Below are 14,915 nucleotides of genomic sequence, written 5' to 3'. Positions count from 1 at the left end.
CTTTATTTCAATTCCCTACCATTGAACAGGGTTAAAAATGAAACGCGAAAACAAAGGTGATTTCATTATAAGCTTTATTTACATGCAATAGTGCTCCAGCCGGTGTAACCATGACAACAGCTACACACAAAGATGGATTACAGATTCAGGAACTCCTTCATTTTGATCTCCGATGCCTCACAGGGAAGGCTAATACTGATGCACCAATGTGTGAGGGAAGGATAATATTGACGCAGCCGTCAAAGATCCCCTCACAAGGCAGTCATTTGGATTAGTGACCAGCAGAAACAGACTGTCATTTCAGTCAGCTTGTGTGTGACTAGGTAACAAAACTTCCAGAATCTTTCCCATTCAGTGATAAAAACAAAAATCAGGCTCCTAAAAATAAATAACTATACAATATATTTCTTTGTACTCTAAACTACTGAAGGCAGAATGATTTTAAGTTGCATACATTTAATACTTTTGATGAAAAATTCATTTCTGTTATTTCTATATGAAACGGCGGACACTTGTACCATTATGACAACACTGAACAGAAGAGGGAGTATATACAACACAGGGTCAAAACCGATTGATACATCAGGGGGGTGTATAAAATGCATTTTCATTGAACATATTGAGGTAGTGCCCCCTCAAAAAGCTTGCTCTCTGTTCCTCTACTGAGCAGCACAACCCTGTCCATTGGTCTTTTTGAGTTTTTCTGACATGCGACTATCAGGATCGTATAATAACCAGATGTCTGAGTTGGAAATAAGGGGAACATAGTTCTACAGGGACTTAAAGCAGACTGGTAGTTGTGCTGCTGGTGCCTAGTCAGAAACAGTGGCCAGGCAGATGAAACCTTCAACAGAATGCGCTGACTCAAATCAGCACCAGGATTGGAAACACATCACAGATACTCCCCCTCCTTCCTCAAGGTATGCAGACATGAATATACAATCACATAGCAGGATTACAACATCACAGAAACTCTCCTGTTTTTAGTGACAGGACATACAGATACATGTATTTTTCAATATGAACATATCCTTATATACAGCATAACAAAACAATGTTTATGTACAAAAGCATAAATATATAAATATCTGTGATACAAAAATAAAGACTTTTTTGTTTTATGTTTTTCTGAGAGTGTTTTTCAAGCATCTGTTGAGTCTGACGTCCCTTTTTCTCCCGCTGGTGTTTCACTCTGGAGTGGAAGTGCATCTTGGGATTCTGGCGTTGTAGCTGTTGATGTTGTCGCCGTGGAGTTCTCCTCCAGTGATAGCAGAGGAGAGGGAGAGCAGGGTAGAAGGTCTACACAGACAGAGAGGGGAAGAAGATACATGGTTATTTGACATCTGCAGTGGGAGTACACACATTCATGGCTGAAGTGTGAGGTGAATGCATACCTTTTCCTAACAAAGTTTTGTGAGAACAGACACGTACCTAGATTGATGTCAACCTCCCGTATGATGTCCCCATTGTAAAAATGGGCATTGCCCGTCAGGTCCTGAGTGCTGATTGGCTGTTCAGAGGTGTTGAGGAGCTGGAGGGTGGAGTCATCGGGCAGACAGCAGTCCTCACCGTCTCCAGGCTCACTGAGAGCGAGATGTTTGGGTGAGAATGATTATATATACACATGTAAACCCAACAGGAGGCCTTTTGACTTTTGGTAGGCCGTCATTGTAAATAAGAATTTGTTCTTAACTGATTTCCCTAGTTAAATAAAGGTTAAATAAATAAATAAAATAAAAATAAACAGATGGACTGAAAAACTGTCTGGATGACTAACAAATTGAGGATATGTGAGAACAGTACTGTACCTACCTGTTAGAGTAGTGGTAGACTGGGGCGTGTCCATTTGACATGGTCTGTGCTAGCAGCGTGCCACACTCCATATCATACTCCACATCCTCCTGCAATAGGAACAAGAGACATCTGTTAGACTTCTGTTACACATGAAAAACAAATGAATAAGGTGCCCAAAGCTAATACGCTCCCAACAGAGATTTATTGGGCAGATGCACAAGACATGACCTTGACAAGCTTAACCTCCAAACGTTGATGGAACTCACCTGGCMTAGTCCTGGCAAACGGTGTGTGGGGTAATGGTGTTTCCCATTGGGCGTGCACTCTCTGTTAGGGGGGTAGATGGTGTGCGGTGGGGGCAAATGGGGGTCCAGCGGGCAGTGGCCAACCAGAGCCAGGCCCTGCAGAGGCACCATGGTATACTGGCATGAGGAGACAGGGTGCGCCACGGCTGGGAAACACAGGTCTGATGTTTGCTCTGGAGGGGAGAAAACACAATCACTGTTGTTAGATATGGACAAGACTGACACACGACAAGAATGTGGATATGAGGGAAGAATTGAGGGAATTATGAATTACTAGTCAATTAAAAATTGCAGATTGGTCAATTCAGATGGACAACTGTTCATCACAACAATTGTGATGCCTAAGGGCTCTACTCAATCTGTAGCGCTGAAGAGCCGCTTTATAGCTCAATTGACAATTAAAGGCAATGTTCCCGTGGTCGCGGAGTCCGCATTCACGGTAAACGCTGCATATGACGGCTCAATCAGAAATTATCTTTACATTTTAACGCTGATCTTCCGCAATACATTGGCGATACGGATTGAATCCAGCCCAAAATCGTAATTGATCCAACAACTACTACCACTGCCCTCCCATCATCATCATCATCATCATAACTACTAACTCTGTTTGGCCCAGGCTCTCCACAGGCAGAAGGGGATGAAGGCTACAATGATGAAGACGAGGGCCCCCAGGACCACACCCACTATGAGGTAGGGGAGGTCGCTGGGGCGGGGCACAGGCCCCCCGGGGTGCTCTGGTCTCTGGGACGACGCCTCCGATGGAGAGGGCCGCTGGTTCAGACGAGCTGGGGGGTCAGAGGGGTTTGTTTACTTGATATAACAACATGTATTACAGTCAGGCTATCAAATTCATTATATGAAGAATTACACTTTTGTTGTTTATTGGATAGGATAGCAAGAGAGACAAGTTAGAGGAGACTGGTGGGAGGAGCTGTAGGAGGACGGGCTCATTGTAATGGCTGAAACGGAATTGATGGAACGGAGTCAAACGTGGTTTCCATATGTTTGATACTGTTCCATTTATGTCATTCCAGCCATTACAATGAGCCCGTCCTCCTACAGCTCCTCCCACCAGCCTCCTCTGGCTGCAGCAGTATGTGTGTTCTGGAGGCTTAGACTGCTGGACCACCCTAGCCACGTATGGTGTTTTTTAACAAGCATGCTATAGTGTTCCTCGTCCTCACCTCGACCCCTCCAAAATGCCTGTGATGTGTGGTTGTCCCACCTGGCTGTCTTAAGATGAATGTAAGTCTCTCTGGATAAGAGTGTCTGCTAAATGACTAAAATGTAAATATAAATGTAAGTCTCTCTGCTAAATGACTAAAATGTTATATAAATGTAAGTCTCTGCTAAATGAACTAAAAATGTTAATAATAAATGTAGTTCTCTGCTAAATGACTAAAATGTAAATATAAATGTAAGTCTCTTTGCTAAATGACTAAACTGTTAATATAAATGTAATCTCTTTGCTAAATGACTAAAAATGTTAATATAAATGTAAGTCTCTCTGCTAAATGACTAAAATTGTAATATAAATGTAAGTTCTCTGCTAAATGACTAAAATGTTAAATAAATGTAAGTCTTCTGCTAAATGACTAAAATGTTAATATAAATGTAAGTTTCTCTGGAAAGGCGTCTGCTAAATTGACTAAATGTAAATATAAATTAAGTCCTGCTGAAATGATAAATTTATATAATGTAAGTCTCTCTGCTAATGACTAAAATGTAAATATAATGTAGTCTCTTTGCTAAATGACTAAATGTAATATAAATGTAAGTCTCTCTGCTAAATGACTAAATGTTAAATAAAGTAAGTCTCTTTGCTAAATGACTAAATGTAAATATAAATGTAAGTCTCTCTGCTAAATGACTAAATGTTAATATAAATGTAGTCTCTTGCTAAAATGATAAAATGTTAAATATAAATAGTAAGTCTCTTTGCTAAATGATAAATGTTAATATAAATGTAAGTCGCTAAATGACTAAAATGTATATAAAATGTAAGTCTCTTGCTAAAGACTAAATGTATATAGTAATATTTTGGGCTAATGTAATTGTTAATATAATGTAAGTCTCTCGCGCAAAATGACTAAATGCTACTTAATAAATGTAAGTCTTCCGGATAAGAGGTCTGCTAAATATAAATGTAAATAAATGTAAGTCTTCTGCTAATGATAAATGTATAAGAATTAATTTCTAAATGACTAAATTTAATATAAATGTAAGTCTCTCTGTATGAATAAAATGTAAATATAAATGTAAGTCTCTTGCTAAATGACTAAATGTTAATATAATGTAAGTCTCTCTGCTAATGACTAAATGTTAATAAAATGTGTCTCTGCTAATGACTAAATGTTAATAATAAATGTAAGTCTCTCTTGCTTAAATGATAAAATGTAAATAAATGTAAGTCTCTCTGCTAAATGACTAAAATGTTAATATCAAATGTAAGTTTCTGTAACATGACTAAAATGTTCAAATTAAAGTAAGTCTTCTCTGCTACAATGACTAATGTAAATATAAATATTGTTAGTCTTTCTCCTAAATTGACTAAATGATTAATTATATAATTAAGTCTTCTAGAACTAAAATTGATTCTAATATTATATAATTAGTCTCTCTGCTAATATTGCTAATATTAAATAAATTGTAAGTCTCTCTGCTAAATTTGACTAATGTTATTAATTGTTAAATATAATTATTGTAAGGTCTTATTTCTGCTATATTGAGTTGTTAATATGAACTAATGTTAATATAAATTAAGTCTCTTTGCTAAATGACTAAATGTCTAATAAAATAAGTCCTTCTGTAATGACTAAAATGTAATATAAATGTAAGTCTCTCTGCTAAAATGACTAAATCTGTTAATATAAATGTAATCTCTTTGCTAAATACTAAAAATGTCAATATAATGTAAGTCTCTCTCTAAATGACTAAATGTTAATAATTAATGTAAGTCTCTCTGCTAAATGATACTAAATGTTAAATATATAATGTAAGTATCTGGATAAGAGTGTCTGCTAAATGACATAAATGTTAAATAATGTAAGTCTCTCTGCTACTATGATAAATGTTAAATAAATGTAAGTCTCTCTGCTAAATGACTAAAATGTAATATTATAATGAAGTCTCTCTGCTAAATGACTAAATGTAATATAAATGTAAGTCTCTCTGCTAAATGACTAAATGTTAAATTAAATGTAAGTCTCTCTGCTAAATGGTACTAAAAATGTTATATAAAATGTAAGTCTCTCTGCTAAATGACTAAATGTTCATATAATGCTTTAAGTACTGTTAATGACATTAAAATGTCAATATAAATGTAAGTATCTTTGCTAAATGACTAAATGTTAAATAGTAAGCGTGTGTCACCAAGAGAACTATGAGATCTGCTCACCTTTGTTTCTAAATAACCACGTTGCCAACTCGCTCTCCCCCCTCGTTGAAGCTCTGCATCTTGATGTGTAGCCGTCTCAGCTGCAGGTCAGTGATAGAGTGCCAGTAACGGTCCCCCTCCACCACGCTTCTTATAGTCACTGTCGTGTACTGTCTGTCGGCGTAGAAATGTAGAAACCGTAGACAGTGTGTTGTGACGGAAGTTACTGTGGAGAAGAAATAATATGAACGGTTTAATGTTAGCATAACAACAGTAACAAGAGTTATAGCCATACTTATATGATAAACAACACGCGCGCACACGCACGCACGCAAACACACACCACACACACACAACACACACACACACACACACACACACACCACCACACACAACACACACACACCACACACACAACACACACACAACACACACACACACACACACACATCACACACACACACCTGTTCCACTCACCGTCCATTTGAGATGATGTGGTCTCGTTGATGGCTTCATTATAAGTGATGTAGGTCCGTCTACAGGGCGTTCGTTGGGTGCCACACCCACCACCGTGTAGGCCTTAGAGGGGGCACATGGGGGGGCTGGCGCCAATCACATTTACCGCCAACACACGGAACTTATAGGACATGCCTACAGGGAAACAGAAAGCCCGCGTGGGTTAAACTAACTAAACACCAGTTACACTGCCTCTGTGTTTCTCCATTCACACTAATGGTTACCATCTGGTCACCATGTTGATTACAGTCATTATTTAAATAGCTAGGATTATGATGATGACTGATAGTGTAATGTCCATGATAATGAGAGTCATGCTAATGATGATGACGCCATTTGTCATAATGAGGAATAACATTATGATGGGAACGACGATGATGATGGTGATGAAGCTCACCTTTCTCCAGGCCAGTGATCTCCACAGACAGTCGTTGGGGGGGGATGTTAGTGACGGCCTCCTCCCACTCCCCTCCTCCCTTCCCCTTCAGCTTCTTAAACTCCACTCTGAACGACTGGATGGGGAAACCACGGTTACCGCGGGGGATCCATGTCACGTACGCAGATGTCTCAGTCGCCATGGAGATGGTGGGCTTATCAGGGGCCTCGGGAGCTGTGGAAAAGTGATCGGGGTTAAACGGACATCAAATCTAATATTGTTCCATATTAAGGCACACAAGGACAGACACTCTCAGAAACACAAAAGCCCAAACATGAACAGACACGAACAGGTACAGTAACAAACTTACAAAGACTTACTGTGAGCTCATCCTTGAGTGTTAAAAGTGAAAGAGAGATCAAGACAGGTCACGTGTTAGTACAGAGTAGAAAGGTGGGGGTTAACAGTCAAACAGCTTGATAAGGGCTCTGGCAGGATGTTAGAGATCTGTGTGTCAACTATGTAACAACCACACTGGTTAGTTAGAGTGKCAGTAGCTGAGGGGCAGGGGACTTACGAGAGAGGCGAGGTGATGGTACTGGAGGAGTTTTAGGGAGCTCGTTCTGACCTCCTGGACCCCTACGACCTGTTGGCACGGAAAAAACAAGAGTGTTTGCAAAAAGACACAAATACGGTAGTGGGATATATGATAATCATTGTGATGATAGATAGATGAATGGATGTACCTTTGCCTGTCCTGAAGGTCATCATGGCGGGTTGTCCCAGGCCAGCACAGTTCTTAGCAGACATCTCTACCTCGTACAGACTGGCTGGCTGCAGCTTGGCCAGGGTCAGCTTGTGGAGAAACCCAGAGATACTGCTGCTGGTCCACTCACCTGGAGGGTCCTCTATCTGTGTGTGTGTGTGTGTGTGTGTGTGTGTGTGTGTGTGTGTGTGTGTGTGTGTGTGTGTGTGTGTGTGTGTGAGTGAGAGAGAGAGAGAGAGAGAGGAGGCATCAGTCAGTGTGTGAGGATGATGTGAGAATGAGTCATGTCTGTAGTTGTAGACAAATATCAATCTACACTGAATGAGTGCAACATTGTGTGTAGAATACGTGTGTGTCCATAACTAGCCTGTACCTTTCTGTACTTGACGATGTACTCCACCACAGGAGAGCCTCCATCGTGGCGAGGTTTCCAGGTCAGATCATAGAAGTCAGCCTTAACGGTCCTGGGCTGGCTGAGGATGACAGGGGCCTCTGCCACAGAGATCTGCCCAGTCAGCTCAGAGCAGTCCAGGGTCAGCACGCTACCCGTGGCCCCAGGCTTCACTGGGACCTGCTCCCGCAGCACCTTGTCTGGGCTCAGTGGACGCAGGATGGAGGGCAGCTTCCCTGACCGAGACGGAACACCGGTTGGGACGGTGACCAGCCTGGCGGCAGCCTGCGAGCTGCCCACACCGTTCTCAGCCATGCACTGGTACAGGCCATCGTCCTGCGGGCCCACGTTGATGACACGCAGCACGCGGGCAGACAGGCGGTGGCGTGGTGACGAGGCCAGGGGGCGGGCGTTGTGGAGCCATACCACAGAGGGYGTGGGTTTACCCCTGGCCAGGCAGCTGAAGCGCACACTCTCCCCCCACGACACCTCCTGCTGCTGGAGCTCCATGGTCACCTGGGGAGGCTCTGCAGAGAGAGAATGGAGAGGGAGAGAGAGAGTTAGTCTGTGTGTGTGTCAATGAGCGAGAACACTGTAAGGTAATGTCTAGCATTTAAGCTTGAGTAATGGTTGATTGTGAGTGATGGTTGGTTGTGAGTGATGGCTGGTTGTGTGGGAGTGAGCTTGATTAAGTATGTCTGTATCGGTGTGCGTGCCAGCATGTGTGTTCATGTGTATGTGTGTGTGTGTGTGTGGGGCTGTGCCGTGCAGAGACAGGCCAGTCAGTTGATGGTTGACTGGTCGTGACGAGCCAGAGCTCATTAACGCTACAGCAGCACACACTTTAATTAGGGGCTGCTGCTGAGAGGAGGCCCCACAACTCACTGGAAAAACAGTCATCCATAACCCAGTCCTGCTCAAGTCCTCCACACACACTCTAAAATAACCCTCTATATTATATATATACCAACAGGGCTCTGCCAAGCTCACACACACACACACACACACACACACACACACACACACACACACACACACACACACACACACACACACACACACACAGCCCACTCTTCTCTCGCTCCACCAAACGTGAGTCAGTCTAATCATCAAGTCAACGACGCAGACAAAACTCTCTTCACAAAAATCCCCTAAAATGGAGCGACTCCATAAGTTTCAAATCCTTTCAGAACTCTTAATTTTGTACCCATCATACAGGAGTGTTAGCACAGTGTTTCTCCAACCTCTCCCCCGGGACTTCCAGCCGTTCCATGTATTTCATCTATTCCAGAGCTAGCACACCTGATTCATCTTGTCAACTAATCATCAAGCCCTTGACTAGGTGAACCAGGTGAGCTAGTTCAGAGTTACAACAAAATGGTGAAATGTCTGTCGGTCCCCGAGGAGAGGTTAGAAAACCACTGTTTTAGAGGAACAGAAACACACATAACACCTCATCCTAGTATCATCCTACTGAACCCATATCATCCTACTGAACCCATATCATCCTACTGAACCCATATCATCCTACTAAACCCATATCATTCTACTAAACCCATATCATTCGTACTAAACCCATATCATCCTACTAAACCCATATCATTCACTAACAACCCATATCATCCTACTAACCCATATCATACCTACTGCCCATATCATCCTACTAAACCCATATCATCCTTACTAAACCACATATTCAATTCTTACTAGAACCCCTCCTAGTATCATCCTACTCAACACATAAGTGAGGACCAAAGTTTGGGGATATATATATTTTTTTACACACACAGGTTGGCACTACTCACCGAACACCTGCACGTCATACAGCACAGTAGCAGCGCTCTCTGATCCGATGCCGTTGTCAGCGTGACACATGTACGTCCCTGAGTCGCCCTCGCCCGCCGCGTCGATCAGCAGGTTGCTGAGGAGGAAGCGCGTGTTGTTATGGAAACGCAGGTCCTGACCGTCCTTGGCCCATGTGACTTGCGGGGTCGGGATGCCGCTGGCCACACACTCCAGGACCAGACGCTGTCCCTTAGTGACCATGATGGTGCGAGACACTGGGGGGTAGATGATACGGGCCGCCTCCGACGTCGAACCTAGAGAGAGAGATGGAAGGAGGGAGAGAGGGACTGTGTTTATGCAATGGGTTGTTTTTCAGTGAAGCATCTCACTGGCCTTGTTATAATCTTATTAAGAGGTATTTGAAAGTTACAAATCCCATTACTTAGAAACAAATCAAATTAGCTAATAAAATTACTCAATTTGCCTGGGGGGTTTCTAAGCTAACATATGGAATTGTTTTAAGATGGTCATACCAAGGATCATTTATCTATTTGATTTAGAATGTTAAGACCTCTTAAGGTATCACATTTATTTATTTATTATTATAGGATGAAACATTTAATTTGGTATTAATGCTATTAGCCAATAGAAACGCACTGAATAGCAGATTCACTACATGGAGCCACAGATAGTAAGAGATTGTTCTTTAGTGTCTGTCTTATATCTTAGAGATAAAAGACAGATCAGGAAATTATATATAGATTTGTACATGTATTTATCCCCTTTTTTTAGGTACTAAACTATCTCAATATACAGTACCAGTCAAAAGTTTGGACACAGCTAAGGGTTTTTCTTTATTTTTACTATTTTCTACATTGTAGAATAATCAAAACTATGAAATAACACATATGGAATCATGTAATAACCKAAAAAGTGTAAAACAAATCAAAATATATTTTATATTTGAGATTCTTCAAAGCAGCCACCCTTTGCCTTGATGATGGCTTTGCACACTCTTGGCATTCTCTCAACCAGCTTCATTAGGTAGTCACCTGGAATGCATTTTCAATTAACAGGTGTGCATTTTTAAAAGTTAATTTGTGGAATTTCTTTCCTTTTTAATGCATTTGAGCCAATCAGTTGTGTTGTGACAAGGTAGGGATGGTATACAGAAGATAGCCCTATTTGATAAAAGTCCATATTAGGTCAAGAACAGCTCAAATAAGCAAAAAAAATAATCTGTCCTTTAGTCTGATGAGACCAAATTTTTGATTTTTGGTTCCAACTGCCGTGTCTTTGTGAGACGCAGAGTAGGTGAACGGATGATCTCGGCATGTGTGGTTCCCACTGTGAAGCATGGAGGAAGAGGTGTGATGGTGTGGGGTGCTTTGCTGGTTACCATGTCAGTGATTTATTTAGAATTCAAGGCACACTTAACCAGCATGGCTACCACAGCATTCTGCAGCGACACGCCATCTCATCTGGTTGCGCTTAGTGGGACTATCATTTGTTTTTCAACAGGACAATGACCCAATACACCTCCAGGCTGTGTAAGGGCTAGTTTGACCATGAATGATAGTGATGGAGTGCTGCATCAGATGACCTGGCCTCCACAATCACCCGACCTCAACCAAATTGAGATGGTTTGGGATGAGTTGGACCGCAGAGTGAAGGAAAAGCAGCCATCAAGTGCTCAGCATATGTGGGAACTCCTTTAAGACTGTTGGAAAAGCATTCCAGGTGAGGCTGGTTGAGAGAATGCCAAGAGTGTGCAAAGCTGTCATCAAGGCAAAGGGTGGCTACATTGAAGAATCTAAAATATATTTTGATTTGTTTAACACTTTTTTGGTTACTACAGGATTCCATTTGTGTTATTTCATAGTTTTGATTTCTTCACTATTATTGTACAATGTAGAAAATAGTAAAAATAAAGAAAAACCCTTGAATGAGTAGGTGTGTCCAAACATTTGACTGGTACTGTATACTTCCATAATTTTTTTAAACTGGTACCGGGGACCTTCAGACAAATCTGAGGCGTGTGGTCACCCTAGAGCAAAACGGAGAACGACATCATGTTCGTGAGAGTCCCATCTTTTCATAAAGTGGTCATAATACTTTGTGGCCAAAACATTATGAAGCTACAGACCTGAGAAGACTGATTTCCGGGATGTCTCATGGTCTGACAAACACCGCTCTAGCTCTGCCACCTTTCACCACAGATGCGGAAGGGCGATATCGGCGGATTGAGACTCAGCCCAGGCAAAAACACTGATATCTCTAGCTTAAACAGACGTATTTTGATGGGGATCTTTTTTATTGTTATGTTAATTAGATTTCCGCAGGGCGCGGAAATTGTAGGCCAAGAGTTAAATGATCGAAATGACTTTGTCAATTAGACATTTACAGAGGAAGGTGTGTATGCTGTATCTGTTCATGGTCAGTGTTTAGTCGTGTTTGGTCGTGATGTGCTCACTCACGGCGTATGCGCAGGCGGTCAGTGGAGGTGGAGGTCTTGACCTCCTGTGTGACAGGGTTGTAAGCAGCACACTTGTAGGGCCCCTCGTCGTCCAGAGTGGCGTTGGCTATCTGCAGGTTCCCTGATGGCATGATCAGGTAGTTCCCTGTTGACACAAACAGACAGGGGGTGGCTTTAATCATCGAGGCTGGGCTGGCTGGGTATTGGTACTGGTCATTAGAACTGATCCGAGAGACAATTCTGTGGATGTTATCCTTGGGCATGGACATATATATATAATATAAAATTGTTTTAAAGTCCCAGATCAGTATTTTAGGAAAGATAGTAAGTTGAGTAACCTGAGCAGGCAATAGCAGTAGGCCTACGAGTCTCTTTCAACAACAGAGTGCACTGTCAGCACCAGCCACAGGGAGGCACCCTGGAGTTTTACTGAGAGCCAGCCAGTAAACTCTCTTCAATGTGGTTATCATTTCCCGCTCTCTGATAAGCCACACAGCCCTGCCTACAGCCCGATCTACAGCCCTGCCTACAGCCCTACATACAGCTCCCAGCCATCTATATACCAGCCACAGAGGAGTGGGGATTTTCTTCTCAAAGAGCTCAAGAAATAAATGGTTGCAAAACAAACAAGAGTATTCCCATGTTTCAACATTCCCCAGATAGAGCTGCCTTATCTGCAGTTTTATGATGGGCCAGATAGCAGGATAGATACAGCATTCCAGTAATCCAGGGAAAGAGATAGTAAAAGAGCGAGAGAGAGAGAGAGAGAGCGAGAGAGAAATTACTAATGAGAAGGACAGAGAAAGAAAGAGGGGGGAGCGAAAGAGAAAGAATGACAGAGAGAGAAAGTACTAATGACAATATCAGAGAGAGTAAGAGGAGAGAGAGCGAGGGATAGAATGCTAATAGAGAGGTAGAGATAATAGGCCTGTAACAGAACGATAGATCCATACCTTTGGAGGTCTCGAGCCACTCCTGTTTGACACTGTAGCGAACCTGTGCCTTGGGCTGGCTCTCAGGGAGGTGACACTGGATCAAAGCCGTGTTCCCCTCATCCACCTCAATGTCCTGCTGGTTGTCCTGCTCAAAGTCTCGCAGCTCTGAGGTACACAGAGAGAGAGAGGAGGTCAGGACAGACATGAATACACGCAGATACATATAAACATGTACCCAAACACTCCCACCATGGAGCAGCTCTAGCTGTGTCAGAGCACCACAGCAAAACACAAGCTCTCCTATAGACGCATGTGCTTCCTCAACCCAACCAGCCCGTGTAGAATCTTTAGTCTGTCGTCCATCAATCTGGAACAGTATGACAACACAAGAACTATAGAATGGAAAGTTGTGAACTAGTTAAAATAGACATTCCAATTCAAGGCAATATTCCAAAACTAAAGGACAAGCCCTGCTGCCAAATTGGGCTTTACCATTCTAGACCGTTTGATTAATTCTCCTTCAATGAACAGAGCAGTGTGTCAGAGCAGAGGGCCGACTGTGGGACAGAGACTGAGGACCTGACTGGTTAGTGGTTGGTTACTGTGGGACAGAGACTGAGGTCAGTCTTCTGTCCCACGAGTAACAACCACATTAACAGTCAGGGTCCTCAGTCTCTGTCCCACAGGTAACCAACCACTAACCAGTCAGGGCCCTCAGTCTTCTGTCCACAAGTAACCAACCCACTAACCAGTCAGGTCCTTCAGTCTCCTTGTCCCACAGTAACCAACCACTAACCAGTCAGGCCCTCAGTCTCTGCTCCCACACGTAACCAACCACTAACCAGTCAGGTTCCTCAAGGTCTCTTGTCCCACAGTAACCAACCACTAACGTCAGGCCCTTCAGTCTCTTGTCCCACAGTAACCAACACTAACCAGTCAGGTCCTCAGTCTCTGGTCCCACAGTAACCAACACTAACAGTCAGGGCCCTCATTTCTCTGGTCCCACAGTAACAACCACTAACCATTTCAGGTCCTTCAGTCTCTTCCCACGTAAACCAACCACTAACCAGTTCAGATTTCCTCAGTCCTGTCCACATTACAACACTAACCAGTCGGCCTCAGTCTCTGTTCCACAGTAACAACCACTTAACCAGTCAGGCCCTCTCAGCATCTGTTCCTACACAAGTAACCAACCACTAACTCAGTCAGGCCCTCAGGTCTCGTCCACATAACCAACCACTAACACCAGCAGGACCCTCAGTCTCTGTCCACAGAACCAACCACTAACAGTCAGGCCTCAGTCTCTGTCCCACAGTAACAACCACTAACCAGTCACCCTTCAGTCTCTGTCCACAGTAACCAACCACTAACCAGTCAGGTCCTTCAGTCTCTGTCCACAGTAACCAACCACTAAACAGTCAGGTCCTCAGTCTCTGCCACAGTAACACAACCACTAACCAGTCAGGTCCTCAGTCTCTGTCCCACAGTACCAACCATAACCAGTCAGGTCCTCAGTCTCTGGTCCCACGTACGAATCCATCACAACTGCAGTCAGGTCCTCAGTCTCTGTCCCAACAGTAACCAACCACTAAACCCAGTCAGGTAGGTCCTCAAGATCACTCTCGGGTCCTCATCTGTCTGTACCCCAAACCACCACAGTCAGGCCTCAGTCTCTGGTCCCACCAGTAACAACCACTAACTAGTCAGAGCCCAGTTCTGTCCACAGTAAACCAACCACTAAACAGTCAGGTGCCTCAGTCTTGTTCCACAGTAACCAAACCTAACCAGTCAGGCCCTCAGTTCTGTTCCCACAGTAACGCAACCACTCAACCTGCAGGCCTCCAGTCTCTGTCCACACAGTGAACCAACCACTAACAGTTCAGGCCTCATCTCTGTCCCTACAGTAACACCACTAACCATGTCAGGCCTCAGTCTCTGTTCCACAGTACCAACCACTACCAGTCAGGCTCAGTCTCTGTCTCCACATAACCACTACTAAATCCAGTTCAGGTCCTCAGTCCTTCCTGACAGTAGACCACCAACATAACCAGTCATGGTCCTCGAGTCTCTGTCCCAAGGTAACCACACCACAGACAGTCAGGCCTCTCAGTCTCTGTCCCACAGTAACAACACTAACCAGTTCAGGCCCTCAGTCTCTGTCACCACAGTAACCAACCCACTAACAGTTAGGT

The 14,915-nt window shown here is 43.3% G+C and overlaps 1 protein-coding gene and 1 long non-coding RNA gene across 2 annotated transcripts; one reads left to right on the top strand and one right to left on the bottom strand.

Moving 5' to 3' along the window:
• Nucleotides 1-57: 57 nt before the first annotated feature.
• On the bottom strand, nt 58-12,943 carry boc (BOC cell adhesion associated, oncogene regulated). Its single transcript, XM_070446631.1, is given in 20 exon segments — nt 58-1,299; nt 1,432-1,583; nt 1,813-1,901; nt 2,061-2,272; nt 2,705-2,887; nt 3,293-3,294; nt 5,500-5,625; nt 5,627-5,647; nt 5,649-5,704; nt 5,941-5,968; nt 5,970-6,009; nt 6,012-6,078; nt 6,080-6,129; nt 6,392-6,604; nt 6,948-7,016; nt 7,117-7,282; nt 7,510-8,054; nt 9,333-9,626; nt 11,790-11,933; nt 12,742-12,943. Coding segments are annotated over 20 exon segments (2,802 nt in total). The 5' UTR covers nt 12,929-12,943; the 3' UTR covers nt 58-1,141.
• A 443-nt stretch (nt 12,944-13,386) lies between these two features.
• LOC139028620 (uncharacterized) lies at nt 13,387-13,677 on the top strand. Its single transcript, XR_011480819.1, has 3 exons — nt 13,387-13,409; nt 13,505-13,549; nt 13,643-13,677. It is a non-coding gene; the product is annotated as an uncharacterized lncRNA (long non-coding RNA).
• Nucleotides 13,678-14,915: the final 1,238 nt, after the last annotated feature.

This window comes from Salvelinus sp. IW2-2015, linkage group LG14, assembly GCF_002910315.2.
Source record: "Salvelinus sp. IW2-2015 linkage group LG14, ASM291031v2, whole genome shotgun sequence".
Taxonomy (NCBI): domain Eukaryota; kingdom Metazoa; phylum Chordata; class Actinopteri; order Salmoniformes; family Salmonidae; genus Salvelinus; species Salvelinus sp. IW2-2015.
This window is presented reverse-complemented; position numbering and strand designations above follow the sequence as displayed.